Source organism: Nicotiana sylvestris, chromosome 9, assembly GCF_000393655.2.
Source record: "Nicotiana sylvestris chromosome 9, ASM39365v2, whole genome shotgun sequence".
NCBI lineage: Eukaryota > Viridiplantae > Streptophyta > Magnoliopsida > Solanales > Solanaceae > Nicotiana > Nicotiana sylvestris.
The window spans coordinates 127,291,048-127,312,351 of record NC_091065.1 but is presented as its reverse complement, the minus strand read 5'-3'; the positions used below and the strand labels follow the sequence as shown (position 1 = coordinate 127,312,351).

Genomic DNA, 21,304 nt, shown 5'->3' with positions numbered 1-21,304 from the left:
ATTGCCTGTTCCATAAATCAATCCTTGAATGACTATTAGTTTTCGTCAATACTTACAATTTCAAAATATGAACATCAGTTTTCGTCACCTACCAACTCGATAAACTAAATGAGATTAAATTTAACCCCACTACCGTTACCGGTTTGATTAAGTCATTAAACATGTTTAATATTTAGAATTTGCAACAGGCAAAAGTATCCAAAAATCAGCAAAAATATTATTATTTCATTCCAAAAAATTTCAAGAATGCAATATAATCGGAATGTTTTAGTACAACATAGCAGAAAACGGTGAGAAGCTATTGATTGAAAGCATCTACATTGTCAAGCTCTCTGGGTTCTCGACAATCTTTGAGAACGTTTGAAGGAAGGCTGCCAAGTCAGCACCATAAATAATCCGGTGGTCTGCCGTGACATTCACCTGTATAACATAATAAGGAGGTTAGGTTAACAACGTTATGTCACGCAATTTTATACATTGAAGACTCCATTGAAGAAGCAGAGATATAGGACATATCCAAGAAATGTACAAGCACAAGGAATAACCAATTAATAAATAGGCTGATGATGCATGTAGATCGGTGAACCAACAAGACTACAGTGCTATATCTTCTAGCTTTATGTATATACAGGATGAGTCAAAACTGCAATTAGACAGGACCAGATGTCTAATCGAAGACAATTCAAATATCTAGACTCCGCATGTAACATATATAACTGAAAAAAGTATGACCAAAATTGAGAAAATCCTATAGGAATGCTATAGGATATGAAAATACCTCTCCAAATGAGAGGCAAGCTCTACATAGAGGAGACTACCAATACTATATGGGAGTGTGTTTCTCACCACTAATGGCCATCACTTACTACAAGGCGAGTATTGTAAAAATTAATGTTAAGATGGATGCATGATGATACAAGATTAGGGTTTATCAGAAATGACCACATGAAATAGAAGGTGCAAATAGTGTTCGGACACCAGCATGATGATACAAGATTAGGGTTTATCAGAAATGACCACATGAAATAGAAGGTGCAAATAGTGTTCGGACACCACATAAGGGATAAATGGGAGGTCCCTTAGATGATTTGACCATGTCCTACTTAGAACCTTCAAGAGTGCCATCAATAGATGCAAAATTATGATGATTGAAGGTGTTAAAAAGGGACAAGTTAAATCTGGAAAACCTATAATTGAACGACTGAATACATGAAAACAAAAGATGTATATTGGCTATACCAACAAGTACAGATTAAGGCGTAATTGTGCTGGTATAGTTAAGTTTGTTAAAAGTTCTGTATGTCTCTAGAAAAACACAGAACTTGTAATGTTAAAAATTTATTATTTATTGGAAAGGAACAATTAGAATAGAGCAAAATGAATGTTAAGGATTCACATATCCAACACCAACTAATTTGGGATTGAGGTGTAGTTTTTATTGTAAAACAATGTGAAGAAAAAAAAAATCATAAATAGATGATGACCAAGGACTACCATCCATCGATGCCTGGTGGGACTATCTGATGAGGAGGCACATGACAGAAAAAATGAGAATATCTTTACATATACTAAAACAGGTTTAAGCACTACCCATCCACCCTAGAAATGATCATCCGATCACGGGGCACATGATCAGCATTCATAGTAAGCCTCATAACCACATTTGAGACAACAAGTATTCAGCACATGCACCTCACTTTTCATGTGATTATTATTAAAAGAAGGCAAACGAGGAGTAAAATTCTTTTTATTCTGGTAGCTTCCAGTCAAAGGAGCTAAAATGTGAGAGCAAATAATAGATTTCTATATTAAAAAATCCCAAATACTAGTGAGCTGAGCCACCTAACTAACTCCATCATTACTCCTTAGATATACCGAGTTATCTCTACAAACCCCACGATACTAAAACGGAAAAACATAAACAAAAGTCCAGCTCCAGATCAACAGAAGCCACTAAATTTCCTAAATGAAACAAGATATTAGTTGTTAGCCATGAAACAGTCTAATTGTTCTGAATTAAACACCATTATGCCACAGAAATCAACTGGGTCCCAAACTTTATATAGCTACTAATCACGAGGCGCATTAATTCCTATCATGATAAGAGTTCCATCACATAAATATGGTGACGTGGTTGATTTAAACATAACTGGTGATCTAACAAGCACGTGGCTCCCATTCGCATACCTGGTGGACCCTTCGCATACCTACCATCCCTACCATGATAAGAATTCCATCACATAAATATGGTGACGTGGTTGATTAAAAACTATTGGTGTTTGGTGATCTAACAAGCACGTGGCTCTCATTCACATACCTGGACCCTTCGCATACCGATGGATGAAAGGGTTGACATCATCGATGCCGGAACTCACACCATTCTACCATGTTTGTGACCACAACTCATCTGCTTTTGGTTCAGGTCAGATAGGCACCTCTTATGTCAAAATCCCCAACTGTTAATTCGACTCTAGCTGGGTCCAATTATCGTTCCACTATGCGTATCCTCAGCCACCTTAGACACAACCCATTTTTGTGTATCATTCGGTTCAGAAATCTGCCAGAAGAGTCCAAATTGCTAGAAACATTGTCTAACCAGAGATGGAGTGGCAGTCCTAAGACCCTGGTCTAGGCATGTGTTCCTATAACTGGGAGCATCAGTCCAGAGACAATGTGTGCTCTCTTGATGCCGCTACCCCACTTTGAAGTTTAATCTTCTCTGCTTTTGATCTCAACTGAAATTCAAATAAGAGGACATCTACCAATTTCTATTTTCTCACAAAGCCGGGATGTTCACTTTATCATCACCATATTTTGACCAGGCATCTTCTAGGAAACCTGTTCCGATTTTCAAAGATCCTGAATGTATCTATATGACACCATACTTACCTTCACCTTGCTGGCATTTTTCATCTTTAGCTTTAAGAGAACTTCATTTTGCTGGAAGTTCTACCACTCAGAATCACCAATTTCAAAGAACTTATGCACTTTTCCAAGCAAAATTCGACCAACCTGTTGCATTCTGGGTAACCTCATGAATGATAATCAAACTTCTTACACAGCAACTACTTGCTAAATTTGTAGAAGTCCTGCAGCACGTAATACTATATAGCTACTCCAAATTTTTTCATCTTATGCATATTCCTCTTGTGCCACCAAAGAAAGGTGAAAATTTGAAAAGCCACAGAAGCATATAAGGAGATAGCCATAGCATGAAGAAACATTTTTTTCATTTCCACCCATTCATACCAATGGACCTTGTCAATATACCTCTCGATCAGTTCAGTATAAAACTGCATTCTATTTTGTATATTAGTTTCACTATAATCACCTTTAGGGGTGGCAAAATGGTTCAAAGAAAACAGTTAACCACCCATATTATCCACTAAAAAATGGGTTGGATAATGAACGTTTTAAAAACGGGTCAAATATGGATAAGAACCATATTATCCATTTAGAAAATGGATAACCAATGAGTAACCAATGGATAACCAATGGGTCTAACTTTTACATTTGTAAAGCCTCAAATTGGGGGTTCCTCAAGTTAGAGAGACTAAGAATTCTCCCAAAAGTGATCATATACAAGAAGTCATGGATAATATGGGTAACCCGTATTATCCGCCGGTTAACCCATTTTTTATCCGTATTAAATATGGGTCGGGTCGGATAATTGATCCGTTTTTTCATTACCCGTTTTCAACCCGAACCATATCCGACCCGACCCGCCTGTTTGCCACTCCTAGTCACCTTTCACATTGTCATACACTAGGCATAAGTAATTTAAAGGTAAAACCTATGTTGCTTGAATTCTCCAGATATCATTGGCGACCGGTGTCGACATGACAGAACACCGATTCAACAGATCAATCCAAGGAGGGCACATTGACTCAATGGCAGGAAGGAGGAGGAAGGGAAAAGAAAGATAGAAAAGAGAAGCAAGAAAAGAAAAAAGGAAGGAAAGACAAGGGAGGAAAACAGTGCCATGTCAAGAAGAGTTTCCATTGAAATAGTCGTCGTTGTCACCATCGATGCTGCTATTCTAATTTGATGTTATGAAAGAGAGAGGCACATGTTACAAGTTAGGTCTATAGCTTTCATAATTGCTGTTATCGGCCACAGCCAAGTCCTGGTCATTTGAATGAGATATTCCTACTCCTTCAGCCTTCCTATCTTTTGTGTACAGCTCATTCTCTTTCCCTTTTCCTCTGTTACTCTCTACGCATACACCTGATTGACTGTCCCTCTCACACGTTCCATTCATATCCACTGCCGTTGATATTACTGCTGCCATACTAGCAAAATAATCATGTGTTATGTCTTCTAAAGGGATAATACATATTTACCCCATTGAGGTTGTCTTCCTTTACCAATTGCACCCTCATACATCGCAGGGGTCCTGTAACCCCCTTCCGAAGCCACATGGCATGGAGAGTGTATATCACTTGCTTAAAGAGAGTGAGGGGATCAAAAAAGAAAATTAAAAATTTAATTTTTGCAAAAAATTTTATTAAATGTATTTTTTACTTTTCTTCCTTTTTTGTTTTACTTCTCATTGTTTTCCTTTTCTTTTCGTGTCTTTCTTATCTTCTTCTTTTAATTACAGGTACCTCCTCCACCACTTCAGCACCTCCATTTCCACCAAACCACCAGAATTTCTTTTTTTTTTAAAAGAAAGTTACACCCCACATATTCACCCACTAAATCACATCCACTAACACTTAGATTGCCACCATCTCCACTACATCAGTTTCAAGAAAAAGCTTAGGAAGCTTCAACCAGAAAAAACACAACGTAATAGACATCCCATGATTTTGTTTTCCAAAAAACAATCCATTCTACATCCCATGATTTTGTTTTCCAAAAAACAATCCATTCTCAGGTGAGATTTATATCGTGAAGAGAAGGCTGAAGGTAGTAGCTGGCTATAAAATGGTGGTTTCAATGAAAAAGAGATTCTGTGGCTTCCTTGGATGAAGCAGCGGTGGAGGCATCCAGTGGACGGAGATTGTAAAGCTAGGTTTTAGGTGAATAAAAAGAGGGTTAAACTCCTTTATTTTATTTTAATTAAGTCTGCATGCTTGATACATAGGAAGAGAGAAAGGAGAAGAAATAATCTGAAATAGGACTGAAAATAGGGAAGAAAAAGAAAAAGAAAAAGAAAAAGAGAGCCAAATTCATCAAAAGAAACCCAACACAAAGACATGGAATGGATACAGGAGAAAGGGATATGGGATTGGTGTTCCTCGAGACCAATCTCATCATTGTAACTTCGAAAATGGGTACTTGAACAAAGGGACACGATGAAGAAGGAAAATGATAAAAACAATGGCAAAAGAAAACCAAAATAATTTGAAAAAAAAAAAAAAAAAGACGTAGAATTAACGTGGCAACGCGTGGGATGCACTGTCCTGACTTATATCTAGTTATCAGTATCTAGGGTGGTAATAATTTCACTTCGAATTAATTTAGGCGAGGTCATAGGACCCCCGCAAAGTAGAAGGGTGCATCTGACAAAGTGAGATAAGCCCAAGGAGGTAATTATGTATTATCCCTCTTCTAAAACTGCTTAATTTGTAAATGTAGATTGTTGCAGTTAAGTATTCTTCCGGGACTATGAGACAAGCAGCAGGAGACAAGGTGAAGGAACCAAAGGTAAGAGATTAGCAAATGTGCTACACCAGAAAGTTTCCTAATATTTCTATAGAAGAAATGTTGATCGGAAATCAAGCAAATCACCAACTACGAAAGATTTGAGGGCTAAGCAATATGTTCAACAGAAAATTCTTAAAAAGAAGTTGTCAAGCTTTCTCCCTAAGCAGTCAAAAGGCGAAACATATATTGGCTAGTGGGCCAAGACAGCGACAATTAAATCAGCATATACCACGCTCAAAATGGAATCCTCATGACACAGCTCCAACAAGACGCAAAAACTAATAACAATAAGCCTAACTTACTACAACTATGTTCACTTTCACTTTTATTTTATTTTTGTAATGATGATGATATGAGTTGAGCTTGAAGAAAGAAGTGAGGATCCATATCGCTGACCCCAACTTGTTTGGGATTGAGGTGTAGCTGTTGTTGTAACAAATTATGCAATCATAAGGCCGCTGATTTCACATGTATAGGAACTGATCTTATATTTACACAAATGCGGAGCAGACCATGGACCATGATCACTAGATAAATAAAGGAATTAGTGAAAAAAACTGAGCACTCTACCAAACACATTTAGGCTATGAGTGGAGTAGCCCAAGAACGTTTTAGACCTTGATGGACCCCCTTTTACAACTCATGTAGGACAACTATGTAATGCAACAAATAAGAATAGGAATGAACTAATGAAGTAGAAAAAAAGCAGGCTTATGTCAGGATGAATGTGGGTAATAGATCTGAGGATATCTCATTCATAACACTTCAGTATTTCATAAACTCAATGTGTGATTTTCAGAGAATCAGAATTTTAATTAGAAGTTAACAAGTGAAAACAATATACAAGACAAACAAATGAAGTTTATTGAAAAAGAATTTAATTAATGAAACAAGATATGAGACACAAAATAGAAGAAAGAAATACAAGGATAAAGCAGTTATTATTAAAATCCTCTCAAAGCTGCCAAACCTTGAAGAAAAACAAGTAACAGGATTTTCTATTGCAATCACCTGAAGGAAGGCCAAGGCTTCTTAGATCTCAATAAGCAGATGGTGAATGTAATACGTTCAGTTTTCCAACTTTCAACATTCCAGGGGAAAATATAGTAATGGCTTCACCACAATTTAGATCAAAACTAAACAAATTTAGTTTTGTGATGGGTCATGCAAGTTATGCGAGAAACTTATATAAAATAAGAGTGAGCACTGTTTGTTATTTTTCATCTCCTCCAACTAAACACTCTCTAACCCGACCAACAAAAGAGAGGAAAAAACAAATGTTTTTCATGATTGACTTCATCAACTGTTTTCATTATTGAAATTAGCACTTGCAACAGATTGAACACGGGAACTGGATACAAGACATACCAGCATCTTATTTTTGACAGAGAAGAAACCTTCAGAGTCAGAGACAACAGTTGGTTTTGATGCTCCAACAGCCATAATAGCCCCCTGAACATTATCCCAGTTTCAGAATAGTTGCTACTTCCTAAGAACTGAATGACTTGTAAACAGAAATAGAAGAAAATGCTACATCTAATTTCTAACCTGGCCGGGAGGAAGAATAGCATCAAATCTGTCCACACCAAACATGCCTAAGTTGGACAACGTGAAAGTCCCTGAAAACAATACATTTCAATGTCAGTATTCAAAAATCTCACTGGATGAATTAGCTACAGAGGTACACATTTAAAGACAAACAAATCAAATAAAGCAAATTGTTACCTGAATTGTACTCGTGTGGCTGAAGTTGCTTAGCCCTAGCCTTGTCTACCAATTCCTTCCACTTTTGAGACAATAGATAAAGATCCAACTACACGAAGGTAACAAAATGATAAGCCTTATATCACTAAACTTTACATCTTTCTCGAGCTCAATTGTGAATATAACCAACCCATGCGAAGAGAATGTTGCTTCATTTAGAAATAGAGATTGTAATTACGCTACCTTGTCAGTATCCTGAAGCACTGGGGTGATCAATCCACCATTAATTGCCACAGCAACAGCAATATTTATACTGCTATTATAAGTAAAGCTCTTTCCGTCTTTACAAGTGGCGTTCACAACTGGATGTTGAGCCAGGGCCATTGCTGCAGCTTTAGCTAACAGTGCAGTCATTGTAACGCCTTTTGGCTTGACCTGTTATTAATTGAATTTCAAAGCATGTCACAAGCCCCAGAATGTAAATGCAAATAGGTATCAGTTCATTTGCCATTTCTATGAAATTCCAACCACAGCATTTGATGTATCAACATATTAGCCTCAAAATAGATGAACTTACCTTTTCATACAGAGCATCAAGGGCGTTCGTACTAACTGGATATCCAACACGGAATGTGGGAACAGAGAGGCTCTCCATCATATTCTTTGATACTGTAATTTGCATTGTGGTGAAAGGAACAACGGTCGACCCTGGAATGTCAGGAAAGCTAGTTGGAGACGCTTTTGCGGGAGCAGCCGCAGCCGGGATCGGAGCAGCTACTGCAGTGGCAGCGGAGATGCTTTTAGTAATCCCTGCGGCCTTCTCGACATCCTCCGGGGTAATCCGTCCAAATGCCCCAGTCCCAGTCACTTTGTTTATATCAACTTTGTGCTGCTTCGCTAACTTCTTCGCATAAGGCGTGGCGACAATCTTAATCAGTCCAGCAACTTTGGGGGCAGCAGCAGCAGCATCACTGGTAGTGGTAGCAGCAGGAGAGGTTTCTAGTTTGGGAGTAGCAGATTGGCCTTTGGCTCTAATCTTGGCTTCGGCAATTTCATCTTCAGTCTCAGCCAAGAGCCCAATAGGAGCGCCAACAGGAGCCGTCTCGCCCTCATTGACAACGATAGCAGCGAGAATGCCACCGTAGAATGTCTCTACGTCCATGTCAGCTTTATCAGATTCGACGACCACCACAGATTCTCCTTTGGAGAGGACGTCACCCTCGGACTTAGTCCAGGAGACAATTTTGCCTTCGGTCATGGTAGAGCTGAGAGCAGGCATGAAGATCTCACGGATTTTCGATTGGACAGCGGGGAGTTTGTATTGGCGAGCTGGGAATGCCGCCGCGGAAGATGAGAAACGTCGGAGGGAAGAAGGAGAAGAGATTGTGGAGGAGAATGAGAGAGCTGGGGACTTGGAATGGAGAAGCGACGCCATTGGAAATGCCGAATTAAAGGAGTGATTTAGGAGTGGGAAGCGAAGTAGTTTAGAGGAATTGGTTAAAGCTCTTATATATGGTTTATATGAGAAAGAAGAATGGCCTGAAAGGGGCGGAGAAGACGAGGAACGGTTAGTGATCTATAGCTTTGAGCTCTCCGCTGCGTTCTAAAATGAATTATGGGCCCCGTATAATACATGGCAAGAGTTTTTTAATTCCAATTACACACTTGCTTGCCCAGACCGGTCAATTGGGAGAAATTCAAAAATAGCCAGATTTACAACTGGTCATTCAAATATTGTCCAGTTTCAAAAGTAATCGAAATTTAGCCACTTTTCATGTAAAGATAAATTTGAGCGAAAACACTGTTCAAAACACGAAAAATACGCCAGTATATTATATTGGAGTTCTAGCATAAGTATGTTTGAACTCCAGCATATTATACTGGAGTTCCAGCATAAGTACACTAAAACTCCAGCATAATATACTGGAGTTCCAGCAAGTATAATTGTCCAGTATAATATACTGGAGTTTGGAGCACCGGTGCTCCAGTCTCCAGTATATTATACTGGAGTCAGCAAAGTATACCGGTCCAGCATAATATGCTAGAGTTCATACACAGATGCACCGAACTCCAGTATATTAAGATGGACCGGTCTCTGTTGCAGCAAAATAGTGGCTATTTTTCATTGACTTCGTAAACGCTGGCTATTTTTGAATGATCAGTCCGAAAACTGGTTATATCGTGCTATTTTTACACTTATTTTTAGTTTTACGACTTTACCTTCTTCTTTTTTTACAGATGACAGATTTAATTTTACATGTTAAAGATTTGTCTTTTACACAAAAAAGATCTAAAAATGTCATTTTTTAATTTTAAAATTATAGATGAGCATGATGTAAATAGTACGATTTGTCACTCCGACCCTTAATTCTATGAAAATTCATTTAGACCTTCACGGGTCATTTGATACAATGGCAGGATATCCTAGAATATCCCATATGATAGGATATTTCATGAGATTAGTTACCCCAACTTCTATATGGGATAGTTACCCGAGACTATTATTCTTATCACATGCACCAAACGATCCCTTATGGGTTAATTATCCTCGGATTAATTATCTCGAAATTAATTATGTTGAACTGCCCCTTTGTGGAACATAAGGGTTTGAACTCCGATTTGTGAAGCCAATTTTCCTGATTTGAACCCCATTGGTCATTCCGCTGTTGGTTTCCTTGCCATTGTGGGTTAGATCTCTATTGGTGTGGTTGTTCGGTACCTTGGTAGGGTTGTCTTTGGTAGCCTCCTTGTACATTGTTGATATAGTTTGCTTCTTCATAATTCTCATTTGACATTTGTTGAACATCTTCCACAATATTCAACTTTTTTATTTTGTTTTCAGTGACCATTTTTGTCAATACATTGACATTTGTAGCAAGCCTAGTAATTACTTAATCCCTTTCTTGATTTTCCTTAATCATGTTGGTCAAGGAAGGAGTGCCATATGTGATACCACCCGTAGTGTCTTCCGAATGCCAAGCTTGGTTATGTTCGGCCATTTTGTCGAGGATTTGTGTTACCCTTGCAGATGTCTTGTCCATAAATGATCCATCTACTGCATTTTTGGCTATGGATTGATTCATACCATCCAAACCCATGTAAAATTTTCCAACAACATATGATCCGGAAAGCCATGATTTGGAGACCTCACCAAATATAGCTTGAATCTATCCCATGCCTTATGTAGATGCTCTCCTGGTAATTGTTTGAAAAAGAAGATTTTATCCCGAAGCTCGGACTTCTTGCTTTGTGGGAACCATTGTATGCGGCGAAATCAGAGGGCCTAATTTCTTGCTATCAAGTTACTTCAGAAGAACACCTCGAGACCCCGAGGGCGCGAAGCTGTGACCGAGTTCCCTCCCTCGGAGCTCGTCGAGACCCGACTTAGAGAGGACATAGATCGAGGCTAGAGCAAAATGGGGAATTCCTAAGGTACATGACTAAGTCTGACAGAGCCGGCCTACCCAGTGCCTATATCAAGGTATCGCGTCTAGCCGTTTCATCTTCATGCTTTTACAATTAATGTATTTTGTACTATGGCACGATTCCCCTCCTATATAAAGGGAATCCTCACCACTTTGTAAAGGGCCGCTGTTACTCCAACTACTCCGCACGAGATCAATAATAATTCTCTCTCTTTCTCTTTTCTCTCTAACTTACCCGCTCGAGGCTACTCTTTCCATTTATTGCTTTCATATTTATTCTTCATTTATTGCTTGATATTGACCATAAAGAGCCTTCTTTAATTATATCTTAACTGTTATCCCCTTCCCGGTTACCCCCGATAGCTCAAACTCGAGCCCAGGCATCAACCTCGAAGCCTCTCATCGATCAGCCCAAGGCCCGGGCAACAAGCCCCTCGGTTTGATTACTGCCCCGTTTTAGCTTGTATTTCATCATTAAACTTCATACTCCTAGCATCAACTGCTCTAACAACTAGCATAAAAATAGATCACGTATTTTTAGAGTCCCATTTATACATTTAATTGTTATTACTATTTTCCTAGTAAACAGTTTAGCGCCCACCGTGGGGCTAAAAATAATAGTGATTATTTTCTTGCTGGTTTCATTACACTTATGCAAGTTATCTTTCATGCTTTTTCTTGTCGAAGATCTCTTGATTTCAGGTCAAAATGTCTGGCTCGGTAAATAGAGTTGAGAACGACTACCTTGAAAATCACGGAGAAAACGGTGTGGCTGTTCCAATCATTGGCGCGCCACCGTAGAACCCCAATAACACACCTGGACCGATTCTAGCGGACGCGGGTTCGCACGACGCGTAGCAGGTGGACGAAACCTCACACACCGACAGGAACATACAACATGGCGACCAACAAGAAGCCTAGAAGACCCCGGCTCGAGAAGTACAGAAAGTTAGTTTTCATGTTATTTTTAAAATGTTGCAGGCACAACAGTTGGCTATCGCTCAGTTGCAAAGCCACCCAAAGACTCCCAGCACAATAGCGCCGGAAACTACTTCCCTGGCCGAACAGGTACCGAAAAGGTCAAGTAGCTACGAATCAGTAACCGATCCTTCCATTGTGAAAATGCTGGAGGACCTCGCCAAAAGGATCGATTCAGGCGAGAAAATGATAGCAGCCAATGATAAGAAGGTCAAAACTTATAACTTTAGAGTCGACCAAATCCCGGGCGCGCCCCGGGTTCTCAAGGGCGTGGATTCGAAGAAGTTCATGCAAAGGTCGTTCCCCGAGGAGGAGGCCCCGAAACTTATTCCAAAGAAGTTCAGAATGCTGGAACTCCCTTAGTACAACGGGACTTCAGATCCCAACGAACACATCACAGCCTATACGTGCACGGCATATGGCAATGACACACGAGACGATGAGACCGAGCCCGTGTTATTGAAAAGGCGCGGAGAAACGCCCTTGAAGGGGGCCATGCTGCGGCATCATAGCCTAGCTCCCAACCCCATAAACTCACTTACCATACTGGCGGATTCCTTTATGAAGGCACGCATCGACGCCATTAAAACAACGACGAGAAAGCCTGATGCATCCGAGATTGAACAAAGGAAGAATGAGATGCTGCTAGAATTCGCATCTCACCCCCAGATGGAACAAACGGAACTACCTCTAGTCTCAGATGACCGGGCGGTGCATGCCTTCACTCAAAGCCTAAACGAGCAAAGCTCGGTGATTTCAAGGCAGTTGAAACTGAACTTGATCAGGTATCCAGCCAAGACCTGGTCGGACATCCTCATCTGACACCAGTCGCAAATCAGGGTCGTGGATGACCAGATGGGAGCCCCCTCGAGCTCAGTATACCTAAGCAGGCTCCTGGCAAAGAAACCGATGCCAAATAAGGGGAGATACCGACCGTACGCCATAGACATGAGGAATGCCCCAAGATGCAGCCTACCTCGCTACGATCGGAGAATTGATCGAGGACAATATCCTCGAGGAATTGTCAACAGAGCCAGATTTGACGAGGACACAAGGCCAGCGAGGGCGCCTTGTCCATCAGGATACAATTTCAACATCACTGTATCAGACATCGTGTTCACCGTCGGCAAAACCATGGACTCCAAATGGCCCAGGCCTATTCAATCAAATCCTTCTCAGAGGAATCACAGCCTGGTGTGTGAACTATATGATACGCACGGTCACGGGGCCGAAGATGGCCACCAGCTCAAAAGGAAAAAAGCCAAGCTACTCAATAAAAATCACCGCCTAGAACTGTCGAGTGATCGGGCTCAAGTTCAGTTCCGAGTAATGAAGGCGGCCGAGAGGAACGAAGCGAGTGGGCCGCAACATATTACCATGATAGTGAAGGAGCGACGACACTCTCCAAGAACTTATAAAGAGAAGGGTAAAGATGCCCGTCACCAGAGAAAAGCGAATCCAGGCATGTATTCCCAAGGACGCCCTCACATTCAGTAGAAAGGACACCGGGACAGTGTCTCAGCCTCACACCAACGCACTAGTAACCTTCTTCCTCATTCAATCCATTTCAAATAAAACATGTTCTCATAAAATTCAGGTGGCTCGATCAATATCGTTGGGCTGAGGATGATAGGGCAGCTCAGACCGCCGGACCAAGTCACACCTGCCTCTTGAATCTTTGGTAGATTCCACATGGCGATCAAGACAACGTGAAGAAAAACCATTCTCTCAGTCAGCATGGCCGGCGCAGACAGAACGCCAAGTTCTGTATCATCAAAAGAGACGCAAGGCATGAATGCCTTATCTAGACAGCCGCAGATGTAATGCGTAAAGGCAGTGCCGTCCCCTCTTCGCCAAAGGATGAAATCCCCCGCAAGGGATGGAAGTAAAACCGTCGGTAGGGAGCAACACGTGGCGAGGGGAATGTTTGAGTTACATAACGTATCGCCGGTACCAATATCTCCACTCTCGAAAGAGTCGAAGGGTAATCAAACCATGTCTTCGGCCAAGCCCGATTAAAACACTGCGGAGGGCTGTACAGAGTCCTCACTCCAAAACAGTAGGGACATATAGGACCTCGGAACACTGTCTGCATACCCCGCAGTAAGGTAAAACTACCTCCCTCCTTCGTTATTTTACACTAACTAGTATGCAGACACCTGGCCAGGGCATCCGGAAGTGTTAACCCTATTCAAAGATCCCAAGGCCTTAATGGAACCCGTCACACTCTTTCCCCTCGGCCGAACTTCCGCTCCGAAGAGGGTCTCGCCAGCAAGGTTCTTAGCGGAGCAACGTGCCTTCTAAGAAAGATCCGACAAGCTCGCATGGCTTCTTTTGCAATCAACCCCGAACGCTGGAAGGCACCCCCCTAAAGATGCCATCCATTCGGAAAGACCGGGGAACGACAGACTAAGTTCCTATAGGAAATCACGTACCGGGCCAAACGGTCAAAAGAGCCGTGTCCGCGCAGGCCGAGCTCACAGCAATGAAATAACATGTATTTACGCCAAGCAATCAAAGAATATCTTTCGCCAAAAGCATCTCGTACTGCAAAAGAAGATTCAGCATACTCGTGGCAAGGATCCCTCCACCGAGTATGTTTCGAAACACTCAGAGATTGAGCGTCAACAATTTGGCATCCACACGACCTCAGGGTCAAAACTCCATGCTCATTAGACCCCAATGAGGCAATTCCGAGCTCATGAGTAACGACCTTCGATCCTAAGCAAACTCGATGACTCGGAGACTGTCGTCAATCGCCATTCACTGGAAAACCCGAGGCCGTATGACCTCGAGCAGGCAAATTCGATCTAGCCAGATCTATTTTACGTAACAACAAAAAACTGTAAGACCTCAACAGGTGTGAAAAACTGTAAGACCTCAACCGGCATAAAATTTTTGTAAGACCTTATTACAAGCACAAAATTCAATCCTGAAGTTTAGGCTATATGTCGCATTTGTAAGACTCCCGAAAGGGCATACCCTCGATGCGAACGCTTAAACTATCACACTCGGGATAAAAAACGGCTCCGGCCAAACACGTATGACTACGGTCAAAACGGTTGCACCAGCCAAATTAACGCAACTCGGGGATGCCCGACTGTCACTAACAAAATCACATGCCATTACATTGAATCTACTTCGAAAAGAACCGGTTAAAACAGGCTACCCTTAATAGGCAAACGAGCTTCGACCATGTCAGCTCCAAATCACAAGGCTTCGAGCTACTCAGCCTACGAGCTAAACCTTTCGAGGTGCTCGAACATCGCCGCTAACGACTTGAAATCGAGGTTCTTCCCGAACCGATGACGGTTCAGGCAAAATTATTTCAAAAAAGACCTTAACGAGGGAAAAACAAAGCCTACATAGGCCTTCGAGCAAAAGCGTAAGCCATTGTCGCCAGCCAAATGAGCCTCAGGGCCACACACTAAAATGTCACAAAGACCAAAAGCGTAAGAGCCACTGTCGCCAACTCAAAATTTGAAAACTTGAGGATTAAAATGAGCTCGAGTCGTAACCCGATTCAGAGAGCGGATCCAAAATAGTTAACTGTACATGCCTAAGGGCACAACGTAAAAGCCATCATTACCAGCTCCGCAAGCCTCAGGGCCACATACATAAAAGGTCTATTCGACCCAAGGCGTAAGAGCCATTGTCGCCAGCCCATGCAGACGTAAAACTTAAGGGTTGATTGAGCTCGAGTCGCAACCCAACTCGGAGACTGAACCTAAAATAGTTAAAATACAAATGCCCAAGGGCAAGGCGTAAGAGTCATTGTTGCTCGGCCATGCAGATGCAAAAGCTCGAGGGTCGAATGGGCTCGAGTCGGAACCCGACTCGGAGACTAAACCCAAAATAGTTGAACAAAACGCAAGAGCTCTAACGCTAGCTTGCACTGAAGGCCACATCAACCAAGCGTATAAGAGCCTCCGGACCTGCCTGATGAGCTCTGGAACCGTGTTACGAATCTAAGGATTCTTGCCAACTCCAAAACCAGCCCGTTTGGTCAAAAGTGAAGCAGAAAGGGATACATAAAAATAAAGCTCCAGGCTTCCTTTTATTTATATATGCAAAAGGTACGTTCTCCATCTACAAACGTGCTCTGCGAATATCATATGCAAAATGGAAAAATCTACACCCCGCTTCAGGAGGCTACGGCCTACCAGCCTTATCTTTACTCTCCACAGCGTCGGCAATAAGTGACCGAGCATCACGCTCGTCTGCCCTCGCTCGAGCCAGCTCTTCCAGGAGAACAAAACCCCTGGCGCTAATCTCTTAAAGTACCTCTCTTCGGGATCTGCAACGGACATATGCCTCGATCATCTTTTCAGGATCGAGGGCCCTCTTCAACTCGGCTTAGGCATCAGTGGCATCCTTTAAATGAAATGCCATCTCCTGATAAGCCTTGGTACGACTCAACGCTACTTCGGCCCGAGCATCGACAATTTCAGCCCTAACCTTCGAGAGTTCGGACTCGAGCTTCGTGATCATATCCGCTTGAACTAAAGCATTGTCACGAGCCACGTGGAGTTGGGCCTCGAAGGCGGAAACTTTAGCCAAGGTAGCCTTCTCCTCTAAAGTTTAAGCCTGCACTTGAGCTCTTAGTTCGCCACAGTCATTCCTAATGTGGTCGGCTTCACCCCTAAGGTACTCTAGAGCCTTCGTCCTTTTCTGCAACTGAGATAGGCAAAAAGATTAACCTTAAGGGTTAAAAAAGCGAAATGCGTACTACAAGAGGGTTGCTCCATCAAATAGCTCTCGTAATTCGAGCTCTGATACGCCTCATATCGCCAGTACATCAACTCAACCTCCTTCTCCTCACAGAGGAGCTTAAGGGACCTCCCCTCATGCAGAGCTTTCCGTAGCCTAGCCCCATGACGGAGCAACTCAGACCTGAGCCTATCAAAGGCTTGTAGAAGAAAAAATCGATAAGGAAGGGAAGACACAAGATGCAGACGGACTATACCGAAACCCACCACGAAGTGAAGTCAGCGGACTTCCTCGAAGGCCAAACACACTCCTGTTGGTCTAGCCCCCTCGGCCCTGGAAGAACCAACCTCGGTCGAAGCATGATTACTCGGAGGAACTACACTCTAGAATCGAAGACTTCAAAAACATCAGACTTGGGCGATGTTTTTTCCTCGAAGACACGGACCCGTTTAGCCCCGCTAAAAGCTCTATCGCACTGCGAGGGCATATCCCGTTTATCGCCATCGTCCTTGTTGATACCCAATTTTTTTCTATATATTTTAAATATGCACAATACCTTCAAAATAACATATATAAGCATGTCCACGGTTTTTATTATTTTTTCCATAATTTTAAGGTCTTAAATTGATTTATTTTCTCCCCTTTTATCTATAAAATCCCCAATAATTATTTCTAAAATTATTGTTTTGATAATTCATCTATTGGATTTCTATATCTATGCCAAAATATGACTAATGTAATTTTTATATATTTTTATAAGTACATTTAATAATTTTAAAGCTAAATTGCACATAATTGCAATATTAGCCCTTTTAAGATTTAATTATGTTCTATATGCATAAAATTGGACCCTATATTTTTAAATTGTTAATTATATATTTTAAATTATTTTGGAACCTTAATTTATTTTCCAAAAATTACCTATTATTTTTTATAAATTAAATAGGGGAAAATTGGCTATTTAAATAACAACCAAATTTGGCTTTCAATTATAGCCAAAATTGGACCCCTTTCCAGCCCAATTTCACACCCGAATCACCCGACCCATACCTTATTAACCCTTACCCAAACCCTGAACCCACCTACCCTTTTTAATCTCGACCGTTGATCTCTTAGATCAACGGTCCAAACACATCCTTTCCTTTTTAATTTCACCCGACCCCTAACCCTACTCTCATAATTCAGAGACAGCCACCCTCAAACTCTCTCATCTCCAAATTCTCTCTCAACTCACCCTAACCCTAATCGCCGTCACCGGCGAGAACCTCCTTCCTATGGTGTTTTCGTGCCTTCTCCGACCACCTCTGGTCTCCTATACTCCATGGCTTTTCGACTTCATGAGTCCTTGAGAAGATCTCAAGGAAAGGCAACCTGTTCCGATTTGAAACTCGTTTACTGGCCTGTCTCCGGCCATTTTCGTTTGTAAGAAAGGATTTCTTCTTGTTTTTTCGTTTGAATCCATGAGTTTTTAACCGATTCTCTTCATCTCAACTATTTTCTGAAAACCCTAGTTCGCTACTGTTCGATTTTTCTCAGATCTTTATAGATTTGAGGTGATTCGAGTACTACTAGGCGTTTTCTTTTAAAAATCTCCTGTTTTAACTAACTATTTCGATTTTAGTCATTCTTTTCTAAAACTAGGGTTTCTCTATCTGTGAGCCAATTTTTAAGATGCTAAAGAAGGACACCGCCACCAAATGGACTGATGACTGTCAAAAGGCCTTGGACAAAATGAATGAGTACCTATCAACACCACTAGTCTTAATCCCGCCTGAGACAGGTAGACCCTTATTACTCTACCTTGCAGTGTTAGATGGAGCTTTCGGATGCATTCTGGGGCAACACGATGAAATAGGGAGGAAGGAACAAGCCATTTATTATCTCAGTAAGATGTTCACCCCGTATGAGGCCCGATATTCTCTATTGGAATGCACCTGTTGTGCTTTAACTTGGGTAGCTCACAAGATAACACATTACTTCTGCGCCTATACTACATATATCATATCGAGAATGATCCCTTGAAGTACATCTTTCAGAAGCCATGCCTACCAGCAAGCTAGACAAGTGGAAAATCCTGTTGAGTGAGTTCGACATTGTTTACGTAACTCGGAAAGCGGTCAAGGGACAGGTACTGGCAGACCACCGTGCTGAAAACCCCATGGATGAAGAGGTATCATTCATAGGAGAAGAAATTGCGGAATCGTATAGTGGTTGGAGAATGTTCTTCGATGGAGAAGCAAACTTCAAAGAAGTTGGCATAAGAGCAGTCCTAATATCAGAAACCGGTCAGCATTATCTGGTGTCTGCCAAACTCAGGTTCCCCTACACCAATAATATGGCCGAGTATGAAGCCTGCATCTTAAGACTCAAAATAGCCATTGACATGAACGTTCAAGAGCTGCTAGTGATTGGAGATTCAGACTTATACATCAGGTATGAGGATAATAGGCAACAAAGAACTCTAAGATACTCCCGTATCTGTATCAAGTACATGAATTGAGAAAGAGGTTCACAAAGACGGAATTCCAGCATGTTCCCAGAATCCAGAATGAGTTCGTCGATGTATTGGCTACCCTATCATCTATGATACAACATCTCGACAAGAATTTCATTGATCCCATTCCGGTGAAAATTGTAGAGTTTTACTCAAACAACTAAACCAACACATGATTATCCTTAAGCACAATAAAGAACCTAATTTACTTATCTTAGGCAGTAAATACAACTTGAAATACCCAAATGGTATACCTCACAACAATCCTCAATTACACCACAACACTATAGGAGTTGTATTCTCTTCTTGAATTAACTTTTGTGTTCAAGTTGGTTTATATACACTTGTATTTCGCCTTGAAACTCTAATATATATGAAGGAGCGACTGATTATTAGCTTAATCAACAGTAACAACACAGAATATGAGGTTACTTACCTTTGAAGAACCCCCCAAAATAGCCACAAGATGAAGAACTACGATCTAGCAAGCACCACGGGATTTCTAGTAATGGATTCATATTTTTATCTTAGGTTTTCACCCTAGAATCATAGAGGAACCCTTGGAGAGAATTTAGGAGGGTTTAGGAACTATTGTGGATGAGAAAATGAGTTAAAATGAATGAGAATTGACTTAAATACAAGCTGGAGTTTTACACCGACTTTATGGGTCCCATGGGTGCTGCTTGCGCAGTCTTGCAAAAATGCGAATATCTCTCTACTCCAATGTTGTATCGACACATGGTTAAATGAGTTAGAAACTAGACTCATATATCTTCAATTTGGTAGGTAGATTACATTTGACCTAATATTCATCATATTTATGAATGTAATTTGTGATGACCTTTGTTAACTTTTGTTCCACAACTAGCTTGACTTCAAAATATAACACACGACTATCATACGACTAAAAAAACTCTTAATATAATCTCCTTATAATAATAAATACTCTATTCTCACCCTAAAAGTACATGTTATAATATTCCAACTTGTCGACTTTCGACGAAACTTATTTTCTTCAATCCGTTTAACTTCTAAGCCTTCCAACCTCTTGGTACTTGGTATTCATGATCTTAAATATTTGTAACCTCGATGGTAACATGATTAACTTACTTTATAAGCTTTTCAAAGATGATTTCTTTTTTGAGCTTACATCAGTTGACTTAAGACGTACTCTTACGTACGAAAACATATGATATAACAAATATTTTCTCTATCAAGAGAAGGGAAAACATTTTCCAAAACTCTTTTGCAACCTTCCCCACCCTATTTCCCATCCCTACCAATCCCCACCACCCCACCCCCACTCCCACCACCCCCACAGTACCCCATCCAACCCCTAACCCCGTCCCCACCCCACCCCTACCCTAAATAAAAATATTATTAATAGTATTTTATCTTTTATGTTATAGATAGATTTTTTTTTCATTTCAACATATGAGTATTTTCTTTTCATAATATAAAAAATACTGTTTTCATTTTAACAAAAAAATTACTTTATTTTCATGATGTAGAAAAAATATTTTATTTCATTTCAACAAAATGATGAAGTAAAAAGTATTTTTATTTTATTTCAACAAAAAGAGTATTTTATTTTCATAATGTAAAAAAATTATTTCTTTCATTTCTTTTTTTTTAACGCAAAATATGGATATATTGTATCACTTAGAACAGAATAAAAGCTACATAGGCATAGTAGATGTTTTTAGAGTATTACTGTTGCCATAGTGGCCAGATAGTTAGAAACATTTGTAGAAATACTCTTAACACCATTACAAACTCCACGCCTGTTTTTGATCACTTCTTGTTCGACAAAAAAAGGTGGACAGGCATGGTAAAAACACTTTGATGATGATGGATTCCTGATAGCTTGCTTGGCCAGTAAATGTGCCACCTCATTTCCTTCCCTGAAATTATGCTTCGGGTGTGGGAGCTTCAATTGATGCATTAACCATCTGGATTCAGAAACAATATTAGAGAAGTTAGAGTTATCCTCATAAATAATTTTGATGACATCCGTACAATCAGTTTCAATTTCCAGATTTAAGAAGTTTATTTCTTTTACAATTTTTAGTCCTTCTAGCAATGCCAACAACTCTGCATGAGTAGAAGAAATTGCTTGGCTTGTTCTGTGGTAACCCACAAACCAATCTCCTTTACTATTTCGGAATGCTCCACCAAGTCCTGCTACATTATTGTTACTAGAAAAAGCACCATCACAATTTAATGTGATCATACCTTTAGCAAGTTTGTTCCAACTGATCTCAATTTTGACTGTTTTTTCCAAGAACAGATTCTTATCAGTGAAGAAAATGAATTCCCATAATGGATGGATAATTTTCCC

At 40.6% G+C, this 21,304-nt stretch overlaps 1 protein-coding gene across 1 annotated transcript; it reads right to left on the bottom strand.

Annotated features, from left to right (window-relative positions):
* Positions 1 to 195: 195 nt before the first annotated feature.
* LOC104222549 (dihydrolipoyllysine-residue acetyltransferase component 4 of pyruvate dehydrogenase complex, chloroplastic-like) lies at positions 196 to 8,973 on the bottom strand. Its single transcript, XM_009773790.2, has 6 exons — positions 7,934 to 8,973; positions 7,600 to 7,791; positions 7,378 to 7,465; positions 7,201 to 7,271; positions 7,021 to 7,104; positions 196 to 420 (listed from the first exon to the last, which is right to left on the bottom strand). Exons 1-6 carry the CDS (start codon positions 8,789 to 8,791, stop codon positions 316 to 318), a joined length of 1,398 nt encoding a protein of 465 aa, XP_009772092.1. The 5' UTR covers positions 8,792 to 8,973; the 3' UTR covers positions 196 to 315.
* Positions 8,974 to 21,304: the final 12,331 nt, after the last annotated feature.